Source organism: Mesoplodon mirus, assembly GCF_964341445.2.
Source record: "Mesoplodon mirus genome assembly, chromosome: 9".
NCBI classification, from domain to species: Eukaryota; Metazoa; Chordata; class Mammalia; order Artiodactyla; family Ziphiidae; genus Mesoplodon; species Mesoplodon mirus.
In genome coordinates, this window is record NC_138985.1 from 90,375,522 (window position 1) to 90,401,819 (window position 26,298).

The 26,298-nt window shown below is 36.9% G+C and overlaps 1 protein-coding gene across 3 annotated transcripts in view; it reads right to left on the reverse strand.

The window, feature by feature from the left end:
* The window catches only part of GRM8 (glutamate metabotropic receptor 8), a gene marked incomplete at both ends in the record, with an annotated part of 765,994 nt that overhangs the window by 288,077 nt on the left and 451,619 nt on the right, over nt 1-26,298 (reverse strand). For all 3 annotated transcript variants that reach the window (XM_082632937.1, XM_082632938.1, XM_082632936.1), the window contains one exon: nt 9,000-9,200. In XM_082632937.1, coding sequence (XP_082489063.1) covers nt 9,000-9,200 — 201 coding nt within the window. The remainder of the gene's footprint in view (nt 1-8,999; nt 9,201-26,298) is intronic.

Consider the following 26,298-nt stretch of genomic DNA (forward strand, 5'->3'; position numbering starts at 1 on the left):
TTTGTTGAATGGATGTATATGACATATACAAATAAATGCTATAAATATACTCTATAAGTTTTTTTTCAAAATTATATTTGATGATTTTCCCTTAACTTAGCTACAAAGGTATTTATATGGTTCAAAAGAAAAGTTATTTTATAGTCATTTTTTAATACATTCAAAAGACCAAATTTAATACATTCAAAACCCAAATCCCTAAAGTGTAACAATTAGGCACCTGAATTAAAAATAATTTTCTCATTCATATCCTTCACTTTCAAACTAACTTCTTGATTAAACTTTAATGTAATTATGAGTTAATAACCTTAAAGAGAATAATAATCAAGTCTCCATTATAATTTTCAGGTAGATTATTTCTGAAGCAAAATATCACTAGAAAATAATTACCCTTAATAACATGGGAGCTATTCTAACAAATACTTTCTTTCATTAAAAAAGTACATAATTTTGAAGGAAACAGAAGAAACAGTGAGAGAACGAGCCCCATTTGATCTACCCTAGACTCATCAGATGCCAATATCAGCAGTAATATACTTTGTCATGTACTTTGAGAAGGTTGTAAAAATATTCACGTTTCTGTTCCTTTATCTAAGAAGCTGACACTGCTGGGGAAACCTTGTTGATTGGTGCCCTGGAAGAAGCATCTTTTCCAACGTGTCTTGTTTTCAAGCTCTCAGTCCCATCCCACTCATCTCATCACCTTTATAAGGTGATCCAAGTACTAACTTCATTAATTCTCTATTGATAAAGTATCCTCTACATATAATAGAGTATATCTCTTATTAAGTACTTTCTATATATTATCATCTTATATTTAGATTTCACAGGAACTCTAAAATGTATATACTATTAACATCCCCATTGTATAGATGAGGAAACAAAGACTTAAAGAGGTTTTGTTACCTGACCAAGATCACAAAGTAGTGAGTGCTGAAACTGGATTCAAACCCTGAGTATAAAGTCTGTGTTTCTGATCACTATGATAACTACAAACCATTAAATATGAACTCCTGCAGAAACTCCCCACCACCTCAGATCCTCTCTGCTCCTTCATTTCTGTCCCCATCCTTCATCCAAGGCTCACTGCTGCATCTCCCGTTTAAACCCAATGCCCACACTTAACCCACAGTTAGTGAGCCTATGGCACCCCATCTGTTTCTTGGGTTTGCTTATCATTTATCCCTAATTTTTGGCACATAATGAAGTTCATGAATTACAAGAATAAAGAAGGAGTAAAAGAAACCCATGCAGCGGGTGAAGTTGAGTAGGGCCCAAGGAACAACTAAGGCAACTCCACTGATTTGCCTGAAGCTTTGAAGGATGCTGTCTCCATCTTGGTCCACACATAAGTCTTTATATCTTAAGGGAGGAAGTGAAAGCCCTTGTTCTTCATGACTATAAAAGAAATTATACTTAGAACAGTATGGAGGTTCCTTAAAAAACTAAAAACAGAACTATCATATGACCCAGCAATCCCACAACTGGGCATATACCCTGAGAAAACCATAATTCAAAAAGAGTCATGTACCACAACGTTCATTGCAGCTCTATTTACAATAGCCAGGACATGGAATCAACCTAAGTGTCCATCGACAGATGAATGGATGAAGAAGATGTGGCACAAATATACAATGGAATATTACTCAGCCATAAAAATAAAGGAAATTGAGTTATTTGTAGTGAGGTAGACTGACCTAGAGTCTGTCACACAGAGTAAAGTAAGTCAGAAAGAGAAAAACAAATACTGTATGCTAACACATATATATGGAATCTAAAAAACAAAGGTTCGAATGAACGTAGGGGCAGGACAGGAATAAAGATGCAGATGTAGAGAATGGACTTGAGGACAAGGGGAGGGGGAAGGGTAAGCTGGGACGAAGTGAGAGAGTAGCACTGACATATATACACTACCAAATGTAAAATAGATAGCTAGTGGGAAGCAGCTGCATAGCACAGAGAGATCAGCTTGGTGCTTTGTGTCCACCTAGAGGGGTAGGATAGGTTGGGTGGGAGGGATATGCAAGAGGGAGGGGATATGGGGATATATGTATACATATAGCTGATTCACTTTGTTATACAGCAGAAACTAACACAACATTGTAAAGCAATTATACTCCAATAAAGATTAAAAAAAAAAACAACTCCCACAGTTTATCAACTTACTCAGAAAACAGAGGCCAGTATAATTATGCTGCTAAATTTCATGATGGTTTCATTTGTAGGATTAATATTTTATAAACAGCCTGAAGTTTCCTTAATCAGAAACTGAAATATTACCTAATTCAAATCAGTCTGTTTATTTATCTCTACAAATTCAATATCGTTACACATGCCGTTCACTTTCTTTTAAATGTATAAATATTTCCAGGAATTACTTCATGACTTGCAAACCTCTATCATCAAGAATTATATAATGTACTTCCAAATTATTAATAATGATTTTCTAAATTTTATTTCAAATACAGTAATTATCAAAAAGGATATTTATCTTTAAGGTTAACATAGAACCACTTCATCACATTTGACTTTGTTTCATCTCTATTTATCAAATAAGTAATATCTAATCACAAGGATATTATGCATTACAAATTCTACAGTTGACATTTTATGTCAGTTTTTCCATATATTGGCATTTTATGTCTCATTTTATACTTATAAAGGTGGATAAAACAAAGTAGTGTCAAGCCAATTTCATCAATGGTATATATGCTAAAACATTCTACTCAGGACTCTGTGGTGACCTAAATGGGAAGGGAATCTAAAAAAGAGTGGATATATGTATATGTATCACTGATTCACTTTGCTGTACAGCAGAAACTAACACAACACCGCAAAGCAACTATACTCCAATAAAAATTAATTAAAAAAAGAAAATGAAAACACTAAATAAAAATGATTTATGCACGCAAAAAAATAATGGCTCTAGTAATGGGATTGTCACAAACAGTTACAAAGAAATATCATTTGGGGAAGTAAAGATATTTCTCAAAACCTTCTGGCTTCTAATCAAAGCACAGTGTCTAGAACAGAGCCAGCACTGAAATGATTCTTTGTTCCCTTCCTCCCTCTTTCACTTCTTTACATTCCATTTGTACTTTCATTTTCCCATTTCAAGCACTCTTCTCTTCTGGAGATGATTGGAACCGTCTCTTAACTTGTCATCCCTGTCTTCAATCTCTCCCTCCTGTCTGCAAATTGCTGCCATAGTTATTTTCCTAAAACACAAATCCTAGCACTTCACTGTCCTGCTCAGAAAACTTCAGTTCCCTGTGTCACAGTCAAACATCAGAGTTTGGTAGGGATTTCTAACCAGGCCCTAGTTCATGTTGCTGGTCTCATCTCCAGGCTGCTCCCACGTCACTCCTTTGAATTCTTACACTGTGGATGCTCACTTTCTCAGAACGCATGCTCTTGCCTGTTTTCCATCTACTATTAAACTGTTTTGTCTGCCATGAATAGTTTTTCCCATCTTGTCCACTTAAAGAAATGTCACTTTCTATTTGTCATTTAAATCAGATGTCACCTGTTCTCTGTGTTGTATTCTTTGAGCCCCCCTTATGTAGTTTCCTAATCTCAGCCTTATGTTGAGTTTGTACATGCCATGCCATCCCTCTATCATATCACTTATCAAATTGAATTATTGTTGGTAACATGTTTGTGTCTCTCCTCTGTTAAGCTATGACATTTGAAAACTCATAGAACCACATTTTATTAATCTTTGTATTTTTGATGCCTAGCATCAAAAATTATTAGATACTTTGTAAGATTCTCAATAAAATGTATGTGGGCTAAAGGAATGATTCATAAAACAAACAACTAAAAAAACAACAACAGTAAGAACACTGATAGGTATCTATGTTTTAAAAATATACCTTTATCTTTAAAATAATCTGCAGTGAATATAGAGCTGGAAGAGACTTCAGTGTTTAGAATATTTTAGTATAATCCTTCCATCTAAAAGATGAACCATCTTCTATATTTCCTTTTTTTTTTTGCTTCCCCTTTTCACCTAACTCTAAAATAAATTCCAAATGGATTATACTCTCTTATAGGGAGAAATCATGATCACTTGATTTTACTGTAAATTGATAATCAATGAATAAAATACCTTTCCCACTGAGTTCTAACTCATCTTTATCACATCATAAGTTCACATGTATGTATATAAAAATACATGTACAAACTGATTTATTTATTATTATATATTGATATTTCTGGCTATTTCTATCTGGTTCTATTTACCATATGTCTGTTCTGGTAATAGTTCCATGCTGGATTGATTATTATAGATTAACGTTATGCTTAAATGTTAACTGTTTGGTAGGAATATTTTTTCTTCAAAATCATTTTAGTTATTTTTACTCTTTATTCTCACAATTAAAATTTTAAATATTATTTCAAATTCCAGAAAATACTCCTTTGTCATTTTGGTTGGAACCATACTAAGCCTGAATGCAGATTAATTCAGAAAAGATTAACATGTTTCCTCTAATTAGTTTTTCGGTCTACAAACAAGGGATGTCTCTCAATAAAGTTGTCTTCATATGTCTTTAATATTTTTTGGCTCAATTTATTCCAAGATATTTTCTATATATTTTTGCAAAGAAAAGAGTCTCATTTCCCATAATTGTCAATGATACCTAACATTGTATGTAGGAAAGTTCTTAATGTTTTAATATTAATTTTATATTTGATCATCTTAAAGTAAGTACTTCTAGTTTTCAATTTATTGTCTTGAGATCAAATCATTTGAAAATAATCATAATACTCTTTCCTTTTTAGTAGTAATCTCTTACTTTTGTTTGTTGTTTTATCACATTGTTTAAAATTTATAGAATATTAGTAATAGTGTTAATAGGACGAATCCATCTCTGTAATAGGAAAAACTATAAATATATAACCAGTTATAGGCTGAGAGAGATGTGCTTATCACGTTAAACATTTATTCCATTTCTAGTTTGTTTTTGTACTTGTAACAGAAATGAGGGTTATATTTTAATCAAATGCTTTTACAGAATCTTATATTTTTCATTGTCTTATTTGACTTATTAGTGCATTTGTAATGCATTTCCTAATATTAAGCAGTATTTATTTCTTTTAGATAGCTTAAAGGTACTTTACGTGAAGAAATTTGCTTTAAAACCATCTGCAGTGTTCAGAGACTCTCAAAATTGGATATTTGGAAAATTTGCAGTTAAGTCCCTAAAATCAATAAGGTTTCTAAAGAAAAGAAAGTGCTGCTAAATTCCATCTCTATATCAGCCTCTGTAATCAGGCAAGTGTTTAGGTATGTTTCTTAGAATATTGAGCATTGAAATGGTTAGACCACTACCTCACTGTAAGTTTAGGGAAGCTGCTTCATTCAGGGAATTCAATCACAGCATGAAGGTTTGCATTAAATAATTCCAAAATTGATTCCTCTCTCAGATTCCCACAAATTCTGTATGATTTTAATTGTGTCCTCTAGCCTAACAAAAATTCGCCCACCTAGAGAAGCAAAGAGATTCAGAGACCATGGCATCACCCCTTTCTCAGGTTTTCCCCTCTCTGCTCACTTTGTTTAAACTTTCCCCCGAAGTCAATGATAGAAGCTTCTTAAATGTCCCTTTCACCCATGTCACTTGCACCCACTGGGAGTGCCTCATGACAACTAAGTTTGTACTTACTTGATCCCTGTCACTGATAATTTGGAACAGGTCTGACATCCAACCTAAGTTTAGCTAATGAGATTCAAGTTTCCAAGAAGTTAGAACTGGGACCTAAAATACATATATGTTAATCTTAGCACATGTCCTGAACAAACAGCAACTAAATTCTAGAAATGTAGATGGTCTCCTACTACCTACCCTGTGGACCTAGACACAGAGAAAACCAATATAAAGAGAACCAAACAAAGCAGACAGAGGGATATTTGGATTTCTGAGAGGTTTTAGTACTTATAACCACTTCTTTTCTTAGACCTTTCTATAGTCTGCCGTGGGGTTTCTTGACACACCCTCATAAATCGTTCCTTTTAGCTTAAAGCAAGCTTAAGTTGGTTTCTGTTACCTACAGTCAAACAACCCTGATTAGTATGCCGCTGTGCCTACCCTGCCCTGCTCAACTATAGAGAAAGTAAGGAGACATCTCTGGAATTCTGTCCAACACTTTTTCTTTATGATGCATAAGGTTCTCATAGCGACAGAAAAATCTTTGATTCTATACAAGATGTACAGTATTAATATTTTATTGCCTATAGGATACACCAGAGTAAGGAATTGACACTGTTGCTTAAGTACCTGAAAAATCTGAACTCTTCTTCATTTTATGTTTTTCTTTTGATAAATCTTTGCATTTAAAAAATTTATAGAAATAGCATTTTGTTCAAATGGTAGCAATAAAAGTAATCTTAAAAGGCAGGCCTTTGTTTCCCTCCAGCTTCCCAAGTAAAATTTTGTTAAATAACATTGCTTATTAGGCTGTAAGAAAATTCATTCTCTCCTCAGAAATAGGTAAGTTTGCTTCTCTCATGTAATGAAACATACATTCCATTGAATGTCCCCTTATATTTTAGCTGCTTAGGAAGTTCAGAACTTAACGTAGTCCTTCATTCTGGTTACTAAATTTGTTTCTTCCCCCTTCAATGGTTTTGATGGTGTACTTCTACTTGAAGAGCCCTATGTGCCTTTTTTTAATCAGAAACAGGCAAGGTATTAATAATAAATGAAGACTAACAGTAAGCCAATAATGAAATAAAAAAATTGATAAACGTCCTGAAAATTACTGAAAATCAAATTATATATACCATGATAATCTGCTTACGCTCAGGTCCCTTACTCTATTATAACCGTACTATTATTACCAGCTATTGGGACACAGAAAAATTTCAAGCTATTTGCAAAATAAATCTCCAAGGAGTTCAGAGAGATTCTCCTTTAAGTTCATACACTAAAATTCATGTATTTTCCATGATCCTCATCCGGAGTACACTTACTCTTGTATCAGACACAGTCCTATTATGCTTCAGTGGGTTCCTACTGCTTTCAAGATGAAGAACAAATCTTAAGAATGACCTGTAAGACATCTCATGGTCTATCTGGTCCTGTCTAGTGCTTTACCCTTGTCTCTGACCCTCATCTCCAGATTCCAGCTGTCTCTAACTCCCTAGAATAGGGACATATTTCCCTATTATAAACTTTTAGTCCAACACACCTCTTCTTTCAATACTCATTGCAGATTATATAATTAAACCTTTGTGTGCTTATTTGATTGATATCTAAGTTCCCGAAGAAACATGTCTGTTTTGACTCTTTTTAACAGTAATATATCTTTAGTACCTATCATAATGCTTACCACATTCTATGTGCTCAATAAATATCTCTTGACTAAGTTAATGAAATTTTATGTGTGTTTCTGTGTCCGCGGTAGATTGAAAGAAGCAAATTATGGAAGGGATCAGTCCAAAAAACAATCACAGCAACAGTCATCTGATAATGTGGAAGGGGAAAAAAACTATAAAAAGTAGACAGAAGAACTCAAAAATCATTGGACTCTAGAGGCAAATTGTCTTAATAATCGTTAGACATTATGACTTTTTCAGCAGTCTTTAACAGCATCATTATATTACAGTATAGTATAATTATTAAAGTCATCAAGGAAGGGTTAGGTCTATGGTTAAGAGAGAAATTGATAATTCAACTTTAGAATACTTTAATCCAGTGTTTCTTTAAAAGACTTCCCTGTCTTCTGGAGATAGCTTCAATTAATGAAAAAATATACTCATTTGCATTCCTCTTCCCACTTCTTAGCAATTTGGATAAATAAAGTGCCCCCCAACCTCACGTTAGGGTAAATAACGTATTGTATTTTAACACTTGTATTGTAACACTCCTCTTTCGCTCCATTTAATAATTGTAAGAAAATTATTTTCAAATTCCCCTTACTATTTATATTCTTAACAAAAGGAATTATGTTATGTAATGTTTCACCAAAATTCTGGTGAAAAAGAGGATACTCTGTGTTGAATGTAAACCAAATTGTGTCTCACGTTGCCTGAACAAAGAAAAGAAGGAAGTTTCCCCTTGAATTCTAAATTGAAGATGACCTTGTGCTTTTCTGAGAAAGGCTGGCAGCTTAGGTCACTGGAGTGTATTATGATGGACAGTGCAGCGCCGTGTGTCCTGCTCGGAGGCATGTCCATTGTGTGGATTACAGCCAAACAGAAAGAATTAGACAGCTTGGAGCATTCTATCATTTCATTTGAAAATAATGGTCAAAGTCATGGGCAGCAACCATTACAACTTTCATGAAAGAACAGCAGAATTCAATAGTTCCATCACTTGAGACAAGCAATTTGGCTATTCTCAGCCGAACACTATGAATCCAGCGTATTCTGTACCAATTTCTTGTGACACTCACATAAGCAGCATTTCTGCTTCTGCAGTAGGCAAATCTCATCTACATTTGATTGTATGTAGTTCTACCTTACACGATGCAGCTCACTGCTTCAAATTGACCCAATCATTGAAAGAAATACAATGAAAAAGAAGATGCAGAAACTTAACACAGCACCCTTAGAATGTAAATATACAGCAACTCCAAATCATCCACTCTCCTCGAGTCATCTTACTGTTTAAAATGCTTAAAGTAGGTTTCAAAACAAAATGTCTACAATTCCTTTTTTAATAACGGCGTTAACAAAACATTTCCAAAGAAATCTAATCTGTTGTCAGTGGTTCCAAATGAGTCTCCTAAGTTACTTCTGAAATAGCGATATTTTGATTGATAGAGGCTTATTTTAACTTCTGCTTCTTTCAGCAGCAGATTAATGGTAGCACCAAAAAAAATATGTTTGAGATTTAAAAGCAGGTGGAAAAACTCACACTTCTGATTAAAAGCGGAACTGCTTCTAATCCTGTGCTTTCCACTCTGCTTGAGTATACTCTAAATATAGGGAGAAAAAACACACCCTGTCACTTCTAAAGTATTTAGATTAAAAAAAAAAAGTTGTGACTTACCATTAAAATTCACAGCCCGAATATAACCGAGTAGTTCTTTCCCATCAATGGTACTCATTCGTGGGCAAAGGCCAATGTATCCAGGGCAGAGATCTTTGTGCATATTGTGCAGGGCATAAGCCATGGAATACACAGCATCAATTACAAATTGGACCTTTCCTTCCTGTTCGTAAGATGAATCCCGAGCAATTCGCTCCAGGCCTGTAAAAGAAAAGGGAAACCATTAACTGGGGTTAGATTTCACTAAAAATTTGGCATGAGGGCTAAGATCTTCATCATTTGAGGCACACATAAGTGAGACAAAACTATTTGATTTTACTCTGGATTATTTTAGTCCTATACTTACTGAGTCAGGTTTTTAAACTGGGTATTGAATTTTTTATTGTGAAAGAACAGAAACTATTTTATTAGCAACAAAATGATATAAAGTAAAAGACATATAGTTTCATTATCTTCATTTCTACCTTATGAGCTCTATTATACTGTACATGCTGGTAATTACCTAGCATTTTGGTAGTGATTTGATCTTTTAAGTAAAATGTGTAGACTGTTGTTCTTCTCATCCACCTTAGCTCCAAGGGCATCATTTAATAAGTGGCCCAAAGTAAGATCTCCCCCTCCATCCTATGTCTGTCCTGGTTTAGAATGTGCTCTGTTTGGGAACTCTTTCTGTAAATATTAAATGACAGTATTTCCTTAAATGAACTGCTTATCTTCAGAAGAATCATTCAATTTATTTTCTTCTTGAACTCAACTTTTTACTTGTTTTTATTGTTTAATTTTTTCCAGCTTATTGATATATAATTGACATGTAACACTGTGTAAGTTTAATAAATACAATACGATGATTTAATACACATACATATTGTGAAATGATTACCTCCATAAGGTTAGTTAACATATCCACCACCTCACATAGTTGCCTTTTTTATTCCTTGTGGTGAGGACTTTTAAGATCCAATCGCTTAGAAACTTTCAAGTATACAACACTGTGTTGTTAACTATAGTCATCTTTCTGTACATTAGATAAAAGATGTAGAGCTCTCAAAATGAATGTCATTCAGAATAATTATACCTGTTTTTAGGTATATTTAGGGCTGAGAACTGGCATTGAAGATTACCTTTAGCTTGGCCTTTATCATTTAACATGTAATAGAAACAGAGAATTAAAAATGGAAGATAAAATTCATGTTAGAAGTTAGATGGTGTATAGTTAGTTATAATCCAACATTCTCATTTTGAAGATGAGGAAACTCAGTTTGTGGAGGTGAAATTCACTTAGGACACACAACGCAGACACAGGAACCACTGCCAGGTCTCAGATACTGAAATCCAATATTCTCTCAATCCCCAGGAAAATGGGGTAGATGGCAAGAATGCTGGACACGCAAGAAAAAAAAAAAACTGACAGACAGGACATTGAAGACTTATTAAGGAGACCGAAAAGGATCTATCATTTCCACATTCCCCCAAACCTTATACATCTGGTACCACTGGGAGAGACCAAAAGCAAGCACTTTAAATCTTCCCATAAATGTCAGTTAGTAAACTTTAATAAAAGTCTTTAAGTTCAACAAATATTTCCTTTCTTCACAAAAATGCATATTTCCTCTAAATTTAGAGACGTGAATTAAGATGGTTGTCTTATATTTGGGTTTTTACACTCTGACAAAACCAGTGACTTTCTTCTAGACAAATGTAGTGGTCAATTCATTCATTTTTATGAATCAGATCACTGAACCTTTTTTCCTCTGGTCTCAATCACTTGTTCCACTCAGACCCTTTAAATGCTGTTTGTTGGTGCTCTATTCCCTGCAGGCTTTTGTGATGCTAAATTCTGCTCCTCCCTTTCAACGCACCGTTTCAGACTTTTTTGATGACTCAGCATTCCATTCCCCAAGATTGAGTCCTCTTTTATTTTTCCCAACCTCAGAAGCCATTCATTCTCAACTATTACTATTGCTAGGGTCTAGAAATAGAAACTGGAATCCAAAATTTTAGTTATAGAGTCCAAAACATTAGATCAACGTATAGTATCAATTTAATTCATTATGGAATCTAGCTTTCTGGACTTTACGGTCACCTAACTTCCAACACACATTTCCAATTGCATACCATATTTCCATTTAGTCTGCTTCCATATCAAACTCATAAGATCCAAAACCAGGCTATCATTGTAGGGAATTACATTATTATTTTCTTAAAACCTCCTATTGAGGATTTGGCAGGCTTAGGAACACCAAGAGAGAAGGCAGATCTAACAAAGAACCTCTTTGAGGTGCCAAAAGGTATACTGTCTCCTTCAACCTGCCTTAGTTGAGTGATCTAAGCTAAGATCCATGCAGATCTGGGGGGTACCGTCCTCTCCCTATCTCTGTGTCCTAGGACAGTACTGTGTATGTCCAGAGTATCACCAAGTAACCTATGAAAGCAGCACTTTCAGCTTTCCATAGTTTTAACCACAAAATAGACAACTCATAAATAAATACTGATGAATGGTCACAGAAACCAACAATATTCAGTTATATGTTTAAAGACCTTATCTGGTGACAAATGGCTCTGGTTATTCCAGGACTGAGGAGTTTTTCAGGATGTAGGATCACAACCTGGACAGTCCTGGGCAAACCAGCATGGTTGCTTATGAACAAGGAGGCCAATGATGAGGGAAATTTAATGATAAAAGACTGAAATAACTACACTGAGGGTAGGTCCCTAGGTCTATATGGAGAGATCCTTGTGTTTCATTTATTTTGCATCACTGAACTTGATAACTGAAAAGGAAGACTAGGCATCCCAGAGCAGTTGTTCCCATCTTAGTTATCTTCTTAAGTACAGATTCTGCAGTGCCATCCAGACTTAATGAATCAGAATCTCCCAACTTGAGGACATGAATAATCTGTAATTTCAAAACATAGATATCTAACTGTCTTAGTCAGTTTGGGCCACTATAACAAAGTACCACAGACTGGGTGGCTTGTAAACAACAGGAATTTATTTCTCAGAGCTCTGAGTCTGGACTTCCAGGCTCAGGATGCCAGCATGGACAGGTTCTGGTGAAGGCTCTCTTCTGGGTTGAAGGTGGCTGTTTTCTAACATCCTCAACATGGCAGAAAGCAGAGAGGAAGCAAGCTCTCTTATGACTCTTAGAAGGGCACTAATCTCATTCATGAGGGCTCTACCGTCAAGATGGTATCTGACCTTAATTACCTCCCAAAGGCCCACCTCTAATACCATCACATTAGGGGGTAGGGTTTCAACATAGGAATATGGTGGGGGGGAGGGAACACAAGCATTCAGTCTATAGCACTCATATTCCAGGTTATGTTGATTGTATTGCTGTTCTGTAAACTCTTCTGCTGCATGCTCACATGCAAACACACACACACACACACACACACTTTAAAGAAAAAAGAGGGGGCTTCCCTGGTGGCGCAGTGGTTGAGAGTCCGCCTGCCGAGACAGGGGACATGGGTTTGTGCCCCGGTCCGGGAAGATCCCACATGCCGCAGAGCGGCTGGGCCCGTGAGCCATGGCCGCTGGGCCTGTGTGTCCAGAGCCTGTGCTCCGCAACAGGAGAGGCCACAACAGTGAAAGGCCCGCGTACCGCCAAAAAAAAAAAAAAAAAAAAAATGAAAAAAGAGGAATTCCATGTCTCCATTACTAAAGGAGTATGGTCAGCAGGCATAGGATTGGCAGAAAATGCCAAAGCGAAATTGATTCAAAGAAAGTAATGACCATGAGAACTTAAGGCATTTGGAAATTTTCCACAATCCATGGGATATATGGAAAAGCTAGATGTGTATAAATATTTTATATTTTTAAATTTACTCTATCCCCAAATGTTCTGAATTTGACATACTAGGATTTTATTTTAATTCTACTGCAACCTCCTAGAAGTCTGTAAGATATTTCTGATCATTCAATAATTGACATAAGGGCTTCCCTGGTGGCGCAGTGGTTGAGAATCTGCCTGCTAATGCAGGGGACACAGGTTCGAGCCCTGGTCTGGGAGGATCCCACAAGCCGTGGAGCGACTAGGCCCGTGAGCCACAAGTACTGAGCCTGCGCATCTGGAGCCTGTGCTCCGCAACAAGAGAGGCCGTGACAGTGAGAGGGCCGCGCACTGCGATGAAGAGTGGCCCCCGCTTACCACAACTAGAGAAAGCCCTTGCACAGAAACGAAGACCCAACACAGCAAAAATAAATAAATTAATTAATAAATTCCTACCCCCAACATCTTCTTTAAAAAAAAAAGAGAGATAAAGTTATATACAACAATTTCCTGATACTTTTAATATAGATACCCCAACTTAATAGACATACTATTCCTTGGATTCCCCCCCAATATTTTTCCACCTTCATGTATAATGGATTAATATTAATTCTGAAACACCACACCATCTTATTAAAGGAAAATATGTAAATTTTCACTAGTCAAACTATTTATTTCCTTGCTAGTTATAAACTACAATTAGTTTGAATAAAGATTAAATATATACAACTTTGCTTTTTTTCTTTTAAAGTAAAAGTTCATAAGGCTCTCTAGTAACTACTGCCACACAAGTCAATGGACACTATAAGACATTTTTCATAAATCAATGTATGTACATGGTGACAAACTAAAAGACTGATCACTATTACCATTTCTAAATTTAAAAGGAAATCATCTGATTTCTTTTCAGGCTGTTTAGACAAGGTACTTTTTATTCCCTAAAACTTCAAACTCATAATGACACTTAAGATTTTACAGGATCTAGAGTTTGCCCCTCACTTCCTATATCTGCTTCTCTTGATCATCTAAGAGAATAATTTAGGAAGCTGACAGTGACTCATCAACTTAATTGCCTGTAAAATTTCACTATGCTATCATTTCTAAAGTTAGCGTTAATGTATTGCTGCAAAGTGCTAAACATTGTTAAAGGCTGTATGTCAGCCATCCATTTAAAACACTGATTGTAAAGCTGTGATGTGTTTTAGTGCATAGCTTAAAACTAACAACATATAGCTAAGAGTTTGTGTAGTGGGAGATGAAGTCAGCCTCAAAAATCTTATAGCAAGATTGTTTTATGTTTTCATTAATGAAATCTAAAACCCTGACAGTATCTCTGTCCCTGGAACACACAGTAAATTCTTATTGGTCCGAGCAATACCACATGCACCTCAGTTAAGGTCTTTTGCACATGAGGGTGTATCTTTTTTGGTTTTGTTCCTTCTTAGCGAAAAGCAAATCTGCTCAAGTTTGCAAAGTGCTGCATATATTATAATGTGAGTTCCTAAGATGAACCTGACATGAATTTTTAATTCTTTGACTGACACATACTTTTTGAGCTTTGCTTTCTAAGAATTTCTCATTTCTCAGAAGATAGCTTAGTTTTGTAAACTGAGATACTAGGGGCTATTTTCCTTTTCCTGAAATTATTATAAAACTCATAATGTTACTGCAGTGATGATCTAATAAACAGTGGTCAATTCAGTGGGAAAAAAACGTAAGTCAAATTAGTCCTTTTATTCTCAGGAAAGCAAACATCCAATTGGTTGAATTTTTTACTACAGTCTTACCAGGTAGTAGAAATAATCCCACACTCTAAATTTGTAGGTTAAAAATGATTTCTTTATTTAGCTCCTCCCTGACTTTTTCTTAAGTATGTAGCAAGTATTTTAAATAATTCAATCATTTTCTTGCAGTTGCTGTGAGGAGGATGGTAAGACGGAAGAAGAGAATTTGTCAGCTGCTATGAATAAACACATTTATGCATACAGGACCAAATTTAAAAGTCATTCTGAATTCCACAAAAACTCCATTTGCCTTACTCCTTGATACACCAGAGATGAGACCGTCACACTCTGCACTGAGCTTTCCCGATACCACATATGTATGTAGTGATGCAGAGTGGGTAATTCTTAAACGCGTGAGAATGATGCCAAGAACTGCACTTCACACTAAAAAGTCATCGCTATCAGGTTAGCAAACATAAGTCATCTTATACTGAATTTAAACTGGTTTGGTTTCAAGGACACAGTAGAGGGAGGATGGATAAGAAAGACTGGCATGTTCCGTAATTCAGGAATATCTCCTAAGCACTAGGATACGCAAAGGAAATGTGTGCGCCTCCCAAACCACAGAGGGATGAAAACATGGGCCCTGTAAGGCAGGACAGACTGAGTGAAGGAGGCTGCTGGCACAGGAGAAGAGGACAGGCCAGTCAGACAGACCTGCACTCACGTCCCAGTTGCACAACTCAACAGGCCCGGGACACTTTCCTGAACCTCACCAAGCCTAGGTCTTCAACTGGAAAGGTTGCCCACAGGGACTTTCAAGACAGGGTCCCCACCTCTCCAGCCTCAACTGCTGGTACCACCCTACCTCTCTCTTCTCCACTTTCAGGTCCTTGAATATAACCTAAGATCTTCAAACCATGGGACTTCACTTAGATATTCACTCTGTAACTTTCTTCACTGCTTCCCAGAGGTCTCCTTCTCAACCTCCAAGCTTCAGGTAAGATGTCAACTCAAATTAGGCTGCAGTAGTGATAGTTAATCATTTTATTTTCAATTTAACAGCTCAGATCAGGTCAAAGAGCATCTTAAATGCTAGGTTTAAGTACTAAATATTGTTTGGTTGGAAACAGAGAGCCAATACTGGTATTTAAAATTATTTCTGGGAATTATGTGTAAAGTAAATTGAAACGAACATAAGTTGAAGGTAGAGATACAGGTTGGGAGGCAGAGCAGCAATAGGTTGAAACAGTGGAAAAGAAAAAGAATGAGAGAAAATATATTTCAGATGTCAAATTAACAGTCTTCGGATACCTAATTAAATATGAGAGTAGGAGTTGGAGGCAATCAACAACTCAGGAGTTTTGAGGATAGGTAGTAGAATATTGGCACCACTAACAGAATTTGGAAAATCAGGTGAACAGGAAGCCTCCATTTATGGCAGTTAAAAAGACTGATTTTTAAGATTCTATAGTATTGTATCCTCTAACAAAATATAAACTTTATATAAATTTGTTGAGTTATTTAAAGAATAAAGGTCCAAATGTTTAGAGTAATCATATAACAGTGATATGGTTGATTATTTATTTATAACACTGCAATAATTTATGCCACCTTGGAGTGAAATACCTTATGCGGTACTGCCTTAAGACCAATGGTTTGAGAATTCAAAGACCTGTGTTCCAGTTCTAACACAGTGACCAACTGAATTTGTGTCCTTGGTCAAGTCATGATCTCTCTGGCATTTATTTACTTCTCAGTAGAAATTAGAGGACTGAACAAGATGATCAATCAGGGTCCCTTCAGTTCTAAAATTCTAGATTCTAGGGCAGCTTCTTTTATTTCTGTTTCCTTCTTACACTTTCTAAGATCACTTGAAGATTGCATTAGGGTGTGACTGAACAAATACCACTAAACTCAATTCTCCAAAACAATTAGGACTATCCAGTAACCAAGACCTGGAAATTCTGCACTAACAACAACAAAAAAAGAAAACAAAAACCAAATGTCAGCCTGGATTTTTCTTCTTGAATTCTCAGACTGATTAACTGAGTCACTACATTTTCATTATTCTTAGACTTGAGCTATATATCGAATTTGGTTCCTCACAAAGGAGAAATGTTTTCATTTATCTTTTTATTTTGATCCAATGGTTAAAAGAATCATTTATGGAAAATCAATTATGAAGACATGAAAGGGAAGAGAGAGGACACAAATAATTAAAATGGGCAGGACTCTTCACAGATAGCTTCTCTTTGATCGTAAATTATTATTACTCCTTTCATCTTTTTTTTTTTTTTTTTTTTTTTACAGAAAATGGAACTAAGACTCAAAAAGTTGAATCATTTACCAAATATCACACAGTTATGGCAGTAAACAGTCAAGTCAGGTCTGACCCCAAACCTCTTCCATTTACTGCTTAACTTCCTCCTCCTCTTGAAGTTTTCTTTGATTCTTCCAGCTCGGGCTTAACTTTCACTTCTTCGAACTCCTGTTTAACGTTCAGCCATTGTATCCATGATTTGTTTGTCTCCTAGTTAAGTATAAAGAGTGTGTGTGTGTGTGTGTGTGTGTGTGTGTGTAACTTTAAAGAGAGCAGTGGAGCAGGGATTAAAGAATATTATAAAATAATATATACTTTTACAAAAATAGTAACTAATACTAACAAATATTAACAAATGACAATATCTACATTGAAATGCTAAAAGGGGGGAATATATTTCTATAACATTTTGAGCATTTTTCTGAACTACAGAGAAAATCTTTGTTTGTGAATTTCAACCACACACCTGAGATAAAATTGGCATAAAATGGCTGAAACTCATAAACAAGATGATTGGATATTTGTAGTGAAATCCAAGCTAATAAGGCCTATAACTTTATAAAAATTAAAAAGGATATCTTAGCATTGGAGAGTGAGAGTGTATTTGTGTGTGTATATTTATATGTCTAGAGGATTTCTATAGGAAAATAACATCAAGCTCAAAAGAGAATTCGACACCTAAGGTCCTACTTCATAGATTCTATAGTAGGCTTTCTCAAGGACCTGTATAAATACATGAATTAGACTAACCAACTAACTTGAGCCTTGGCTTTACCTATTTACACAGGACAGAGAAAATGAGAAGGGTCCTCCCGCTGAAAATCACCTGCTCTCCATCTTCTTCTGTAATTTAAATGTAGTCCCAAGAACTGAAGGCTCTTGGCTGCCTGAGGACATGTCAGGAGACACTTGTAAATCAACCAGTGAAGAGTGTTACAGTAGCCCACAATAACTTCTCTCCTTTGTGCCTGGCAGGAAATGGAAAATGCTCCCAGCAGGTGCCAGGTGTCCCCTTCAGGAGTTAAATTTTCCATGCAATGTCCTAGGGTTTTTAAAACACTGAAAAACCTAAGGTAAGTGGCAAATAAGATTAAGAGTGTATCTTCAGGCAAAACTACCAGTTTAAAAGGAAGATGTTCAGAAGAGAAAGTCATTTCATAGGTATATCCCTAGGACCCCAAAGAAAAGGCAGTTGATTAAATTCAAACAGTTGCATTTTTCTACATAATCATCTTAGATCATATAGAGACAAATTTTGATTGAAAATAGTGTGTAAAACTCTTGATAAATAGTAGAGTTCATAGTTAAGAGAACAGCTTTTCTCTTTAAAGCATATTAAAGTTCCCCCATTGAAGGATTCAAATTTTCCCTTCATAATTCCCCCTTCAGTGGGTAGGATTTCTAATGCCCCACCTTCCACCCCAAAATATGTTATACTTGTCATTGCAGACCCTATGATACGGCTTAGGATTTGCCTTAAAAAAATTTTTTTCCAGTTACAAAAGTAAATCACAGCCTTTGTAGAAATGTGAGGGGAAAAGTATTGGGTTGTCCCACAAGTTCATTCGCTTTTTTTCCTAAGATGGCTTTAGTAGTGCTTAGTTGTCTTTAACTTCATTCGAAACAATTTTGTTAGATTGTATTGTGACAGCTGTCATATCAGCGTGCTCATATCAGCATGCATTTAAAAAAAAATTTTATCAAAAGTGGTGAATTTCTGTGTAGCCATTTTAGTATTGAAAATGGAAGAAAAAAGAAATGTTTTCAGCATATTATGCTTTATTTCAAGAAAGGTAAAAACGCAACCGATCCATCCAAAAGACGTAATTTTTTTTTAATGCCAGATACAGGCTTTTTGGTTAAAACCTTGCTTTTTACATTGCCTTAAGTATAAATAGAAATCTTGGAGTGGCTTCAGTTCATCACTTGGGCTGCTCATTCTTCCACAGAGGAAAAAGAAATTATATTGGTTTCCTCAGCCTTCCTTCACCCTGTAGTATTTTCATTCCATGTTTGCCTGGTCTCACTCAAAAAAAGGTTTCTAATGCCAAAAACAAAAAACAAAAAAAAACCACCACCGAAACTCAAAAAAAGATTTGTGCAGTGTACAGAGGAGGTGCTATGACTGATTGAACATGTCAAAACTGGTTTGCAAAGTTTTGTGCTGGAGATTTGTCACTGGACAATGCTCCACAATGTCAGGTACACCAACCAGTTGAAGTGGAAGTGATCAAATAAAGACATTAATTGAGAACAATCAACATTATACCACGCAGGAGATAGCCGACATACTCAAAATATCCAAATCAAGCACTGAAAATCATTTGCACCAGCTTGGTTATGTTCATCTCATTGATGCTTGGGTTCCACATAAGTTAAGTGAAAAAAACCTTCTTGACCGTATTTCCACATGCAATTCTCTACTTAAACATAATGAAAACATTCCGTTTTGAAACAAATTTTGACGGGCGATGAAAAGTGGATACTGTACAATAATGTGGAACAGAAGAGATCGTGGGGCAAGCGAAATGAACCACCACCAACCACACCAAAGGCCGGTCTTCATCCGAAGAAGGTGATGCTGTGTATATGGTGGGACTGGAAGGGAGTCCTCTATTATGAGCTCCTTCCAGAAAACCAAACGATTAATTCCAAGTACTGCTCCCAATTAGACCAACTAAAAGCAGCACTGGACGAAAAGTGTACAGAATTAGTCAACAGAAAACGCATAATCTTCCATCAGGATAACGCAAGACCGCATGTTTCTTTGATGACCAGGCAAAAACTGTTACAGCTTGGCTGGGAAGTTCTGACTCATCCACTGTAATCACCAGACATTGCACCTTCAGATTTCCATTTATTTCTGTCTTTACAAAATTCCCTTAATGGAAAAAATTTCAGTTCCCTGGAAGACACCTGGAACAGTTCTTTGCTCAAAAAGATAAAAAGTTTTGGGAAGATGGAATTATGAAGTTGCCTGGAAAATGGCAGAAGGTATTGGAACAAAAGAGTGAATACGTTGTTCAATAAAGTTCTTGGTGAAAATGAAAAATGTGTCTTTTATTTTTACTTAAAAGCCAAAGGAACTTTTTGGCCAACCCAATATAAAGAAGAAAATAGAGAATATCTATTGGCCCACCGTGTTAACCACTATTTGCACACTGGTCTATTGCCTTACAGCATTTCTTTCCCTCTTTATTTATAAGAATTAAGATAACTCTGTATATACTTTTAAAATATGCAATATTCACTTCACCTATAGTGATAATTTCCCCGTATTGTAGGAAAGCATGGGTTTTATAGCACTTGTATTATATATAGCTCACTTAATGGATTCAGGTTTTTGCATTTAACTCCTGATACCCAACATGATATTTGGTGCAAGGTAGGAATCTAATTTTATGTTTTCTAAATTGTGAAACTATTCTCCCAGACTACTGAATGAACATTCTTTTTCCAATTAATTTATATAAAGTCACTTTTAACAAGTATCAGACACATACATTATTAGATATATAAATGTGGAATTTCTGCTCTAGCCTGCTTGTATCTTAACATGCCAATACTCCCTTTTCCACAAATATTGTAATTCTATAGGTTGTACCATCTGTTCACACAAATTCTATCAGTACTTTTATTTTTTAAAATTCTTGATTATTCTCACAAATAAACTTTAGAATTATTTAAACTAGTTTCAAAAATTGAAGCTTTTATTAGAATTGCATCAATTTTTTAAGTTGGTGGCAGAATACTTGACATAGCTACAATACTCAGTGTTCCCACTTGGAGACACAGGATCTCAACTTATTCCAATCTTCTTTTGGAATCCTCAGAAATATATGTCACTTGCTCATTTCCTTTTAAGTAATGCCTCAGTATTTTGTGTTTTCAAGCTTTATGAAATAGAATTTTTTCATTCGATTTTTATTGGTTATTCATGGTATAATTCCTAAATCTCAATTCACTTTTAATGCTCAACATTTTCTTCTCCCCTTATTTAAACTCTATGCATTCAAGAAGGCCCAGATTAAGTCCTCTCTCTTCTGCAAAACAAGAAAAATGCAAAAAAGCATGGGCTCTGAGATCAGACAGATGAAAATTTGAGACCCTGCCTCTTAGTCTCTTATTCTTTACTCAGAAAATGGGAATTTAAGATGGCGGAAGAGTAAGACGCGGAGATCACCTTCCTCCCCACGGATACAACAGAAATACAGCTACACGTGGAACAACTCCTACAGAACACCTACTGAACGCTGGCAGAAGACCCCAGACCTCCCAAAAGGCAAGAAACTCCCCGCATACCTGGGTAGGGCAAAGCGGAGAGATTCCCGCACAGAGGAGCGGTGCCGAGCGGCACTCACCAGCCCGAGAGGCTTGTCTGCTCTCCCCCCGGGGCGGGCGGTGCTGGAAGCTGAGGCTCGGGCTTCGGTCAGAGCGCAGGGAGAGGACTGGGGCTGGCGGTGAGAACTCAGCCTGAAGGGGTCTAATGTGCCACAGCTAGCTGGGAGGGAGTCCGGGAAAACTCTGGAGCTGCCGAAGAGGCAAGAGACTTTTTCTTCCCTCTTTGTTTCCTGATGCGCGAGGAGAGGGGATTAAGAGCACTGCTTAAAGGGGCTCCACAGACGGGCGCGAGTCGCAGCTGAAAGCGCGGAGCCCAGAGACGGGCATGGGACGCTGGGGCTGCTGCTGCCGCCGCCAAGAAGCCTGTGTGCGAGCGCAGATCACTGTCCACACCGCCCTTCCGGGAGCCTGTGCAGCCCGCCACTGCCGGGGTCCCGGGATCCAGGGGCGGCTTCCCTGGGAGAACGCACGGTGCGCCTCGGGCTGGTGCAACGTCACGCCGACCTCTGCCACTGCAGGCTCGCCCCGCACTCCGTGCCCCTCCCTCCCGCCCGGCCTGAGTGAGCCAGAGTCCCCGAAGAGGCTGCTCCTTTAACCCTGTCCTGTCTGAGCGAAGAACAGACGCCCTCCGGCGACCTACACGCAGAGGCGGGGCCAAATCCAAAGCTGAGACCCAGGAGCTGTGAGAACAAAGAAGAGAACGGGAAACCTCTCCCAGCAGCCTCAGAAGCAGTGGATTAAAGCTCCACAATCAACTTGATGTACCCTGCATCTGTGGAATACATGAATAGACAACAAATCATCCCAAATTGAGGAGCCAGGAGTCAGTGCTGTGCCTCTGAGGTGGGAGAGCCAACTTCAGGACACTGGTCCACAAGAGACCTCCCAGCTCCACATAATATCAAACGGCGAAAATCTTCCAAGAGATCTCCATCTCAACACCAGCACCCAGCTTCACTCAACGACCAGCAAGCTACAGTGCTGGACACCCTATGCCAAACAACTAGCAAGACAGGAACACAACGCCACCCATTAGCAGAGGTGGCCTAAAATCATAAAAAGTCCGCAGACACCCCAAAACACACCACCAGACGTGGACCTGCCCACCAGAAAGACAAGATCCAGCCTCATCCACCAGAACACAGGCACTAGTCCCCTCCACCAGGAAGCCTACACAACCCACTAAACCAACCTTAGCCACTGGGGACAGACACCAAAAACAACGGGAACTACGAACCTGCAGCCTGCAAAAAGGAGACCCCAAACACAGTAACATAAGCAAAATGAGAAGACAGAAAAACACACAGCAGGAGAAGGAGCAACATAAAAACCCACCAGACCTAACAAATGAAGAGGTAATAGGCAGTCTACCTGAAAAAGTATTCAGAATAATGATGGTAAAGATGATCCAAGATTCTATTTCCAAGATCCAAAATCTTGGAAATAGAACAGACAAAATGCAAGAAACAGTTAACAAGGACCTAGAAGAACTAAAGATGAATCAAGCATCGATTAAAAACACAATAAATGAAATAAAAAATACTCTAGATGGGATCAATAGCAGAATAACTGAGGCAGAAGAACGGATAAGTGAGGTGGAAGATAAAATAGTGGAAATAACTGCTGCAGAGCAAAATAAAGAAAAAAGAATGAAAAGAACAGAGGACAGTCTCAGAGACCTCTGGGACAACATTAAACGCACCAACATTCGAATTATAGGGGTTCCAGAAGAAGAAGAGAAAAAGAAAGGGACTGAGAAAATATTTGAAGAGATTATAGTTGAAAACTTCCCTAATATGGGAAAGGAAATAGTTAATCAAGTCCAGGAGGCACAGAGAGTCCCATACAGAATAAATCCAAGGAGAAATTCGCCAAGACACATATTAATCAAACTGTCAAAAATTAAACACAAATCATATTAAAAGCAGCAAGGCAAAAAAAAACAAATAACACACAAGGGAATCCCCATCAGGATAACAGCTGATCTCTCAGCAGAAACTCTACAAGCCAGAAGGGAGTGGCAGGACATAATTAAAGTGATGAAGGAGAAAAACCTGCAACCAAGATTACTCTACCCAGCAAGGATCTCATTCAGATTTGATGGAGAAATTAAAACGTTTACAGACAAGCAAAAGCTGAGAGAGTTCAGCACCACCAAACCAGCTTTACAACAAATGCTAAAGGAACTTCTCTAGGCAAGAAACACAACAGAAGGAAAAGACCTACAATAACGAACCCAAAACAATTAAGAAAATGGGAATAGGAACATACATATCCATAATAACCTTAAATGTAAATGGACTAAATGCTCCCACCAAAAGACACAGATTGGCTGAATGGATACAAAAACAAGACCCATATATATGCTGTCTACAAGAGACCCACTTCAGACCTAGAGACACATACAGACTGAAAGTAAGGGGATGGAAAAAGATATTCCATGCAAATGGAAAGCAAAAGAAAGCTGGAGTAGCAATTCTCATATCAGACAAAATAGACTTTAAAATAAAGACTACTAGAAGAGACAAAGAGGACACTACATAATGATCAAGGGATCGATCCAAGAAGAAGATATAACAATTGTAAATATTTATGCACCCAACATAGGAGCACCTCAATACATAAGGCAAATACTAACAGCCATAAAAGGAGAAATCGACAGTAACACAATCATAGTAGAGGACTTTAACACCCCACTTTCACCAATGGACAGATCATCCAAAACGAAAATAAATAAGGAAACACAAGCTTTAAATGATACATTAAACAAGATGGACTTAATTGATATTTATAGGGCATTCTATCCAAAAACAACAGAATACACATTTTTCTCAAGTGCTCATGGAACATTCTCCAGGATAGATCATATCTTAGATCACAAATCAAGCCTTGGTAAATTTAAGAAAATTGAAATTGTATCAAGTATCTTTTCCGACCAAAATGCCATGAGACTAGATATCAATTACAGGAAAAGATCTGTAAAAAATACAAACACATGGAGGCTAAACAATACACTACTTAATAACGAAGTGATCACTGAAGAAATCAAAGAGGAAATTTAAAAATACCTAGAAACAAATGACAATGGAGACACGACGACCCAAAACTTATGGGATGCAGCAAAAGCAGTTCTAAGAGGGAAGTTTATAGCAATACAATCCCACCTTAAGAAACAGGAAACATTTCGAATAAACAACCTAACCTTGCACCTAAAGCAATTAGAGAAAGAAGAACAAAAACATCCCAAAGTTAGCAGAAGGAAAGAAATCATAAAGATCAGATCAGAAATAAATGAAAAAGAAATGAAGGAAACGATAGCAAATATCAATAAAACTAGAAGCTGGTTCTTTGAGAAGATAAACAAAATTGATAAACCATTAGCCAGACTCATCAAGAAAAGAAGGGAGAAGACTCAAATCAATAGAATTAGAAATGAAAAAGGAGAAGTAACAACTGACACTGCAGAAATACAAAAGATCATGAGAGATTACTACAAGCAACTCTATGCCAATAAAATGGACAACCTGGAAGAAATGGACAAATTCTTAGAAATGCACAACCTGCCAAGACTGAATCAGGAAGAAATAGAAAATATGAACAGGCCAATCCCAAGTATTGAAATTGAAACTGTGATAAAAAATCTTCCAACAAACAAAAGCCCAGGACCAGATGGCTTCACAGGCGAATTCCATCAAGCATTTAGAGAAGAGCTAACACCTATCCTTCTCAAACTCTTCCAAAATATAGCAGAGGGAGGAACACTCCCAAACTCATTCTACGAGGCCACCATCACCTTGATACCAAAACCAGACAAGGATGTCACAAAGAAAGAAAACTACAGGCCAACATCACTGATGAACATACATGCAAAAATGCTCAACAAAATACTAGCAAACAGAATCCAACAGCACATTAAAAGGATCATACACCATGATCAAGTGGGGTTTATTCCAGGAATGCAAGGATTCTTCAATATACGCAAATCAATCAACGTGATACACCATATTAACAAATTGAAGGAGAAAAACCATACGATCATCTCAATAGATGCAGAGAAAGCTTTTGACAAAATTCAACACCCATTTATAATAAAAAAAATCTGCAGAAAGTAGGCATAGAGGGAACTTTCCTCAACATAATAAAGGCCATATATGACAAACCCACAGCCAGCATCGTCCTCAATGGTGAAAAACTGAAAGCATTTCCACTAAGATCAGGAACAAGACAAGGTTGCCCACTCTCTCCACTCTTATTCAACATAGTTTTGGAAGTTTTAGCCACAGCAATCAGAGAAGAAAAGGAAATAAAAGGAATCCAAATTGGAAAAGAAGAAGTAAAGCTGTCACTGTTTGCAGATGACATGATACTATACATAGAGAATCCTAAAGATGCTACCAGAAAACTACTAGAGCTAATCAATGAATTTGGTAAAGTTGCAGGATACAAAATTAATGCACAGAAATCTCTGGCATTCCTATATACTAATGATGAAAAATCTGAAAGTGAAATCAAGGAAACACTCCCATTTACCGCTGCAACAAAAAGAATAAAATATCTAGGAATCAACCTACCTAAGGAGACAAAAGACCTGTATGCAGAAAATTATAAGACACTGATGAAAGAAATTAAAGATGATACAAATAGATGGAGAGATGTACCATGTTCTTGGATTGGAAGAATCAACATTGTGAAAATGACTCTACTACCCAAAGCAATCTACAGATTCAATGCAATCCCTATCCAACTACCACTGGCATTTTTCACAGAACTAGAACAAAAAATTTCACAATTTGTATGGAAACACAAAAGACTCCGAATAGCCAAAGCAATCTTGAGAACGAAAAATGGAGCTGGAGGAATCAGTCGCCCTGACTTCAGACTATACTACAAAGCTACAGTAATCAAGACAGTATGGTACTGGCACAAAAACAGAAAGATAGATCAATGGAACAGGATAGAAAGCCCAGAGATAAACCCACGGACATATGGTCACCTTATCTTTGATAAAGGAGGCAGGAATGTACAGTGGAGAAAGGACAGTCTCTTCAATAAGTGGTGCTGGGAAAACTGGACAGGGGCATGTAAAAGTATGAGATTAGATCACTCCCTAACACCATACACAAAAATAAGCTCAAAATG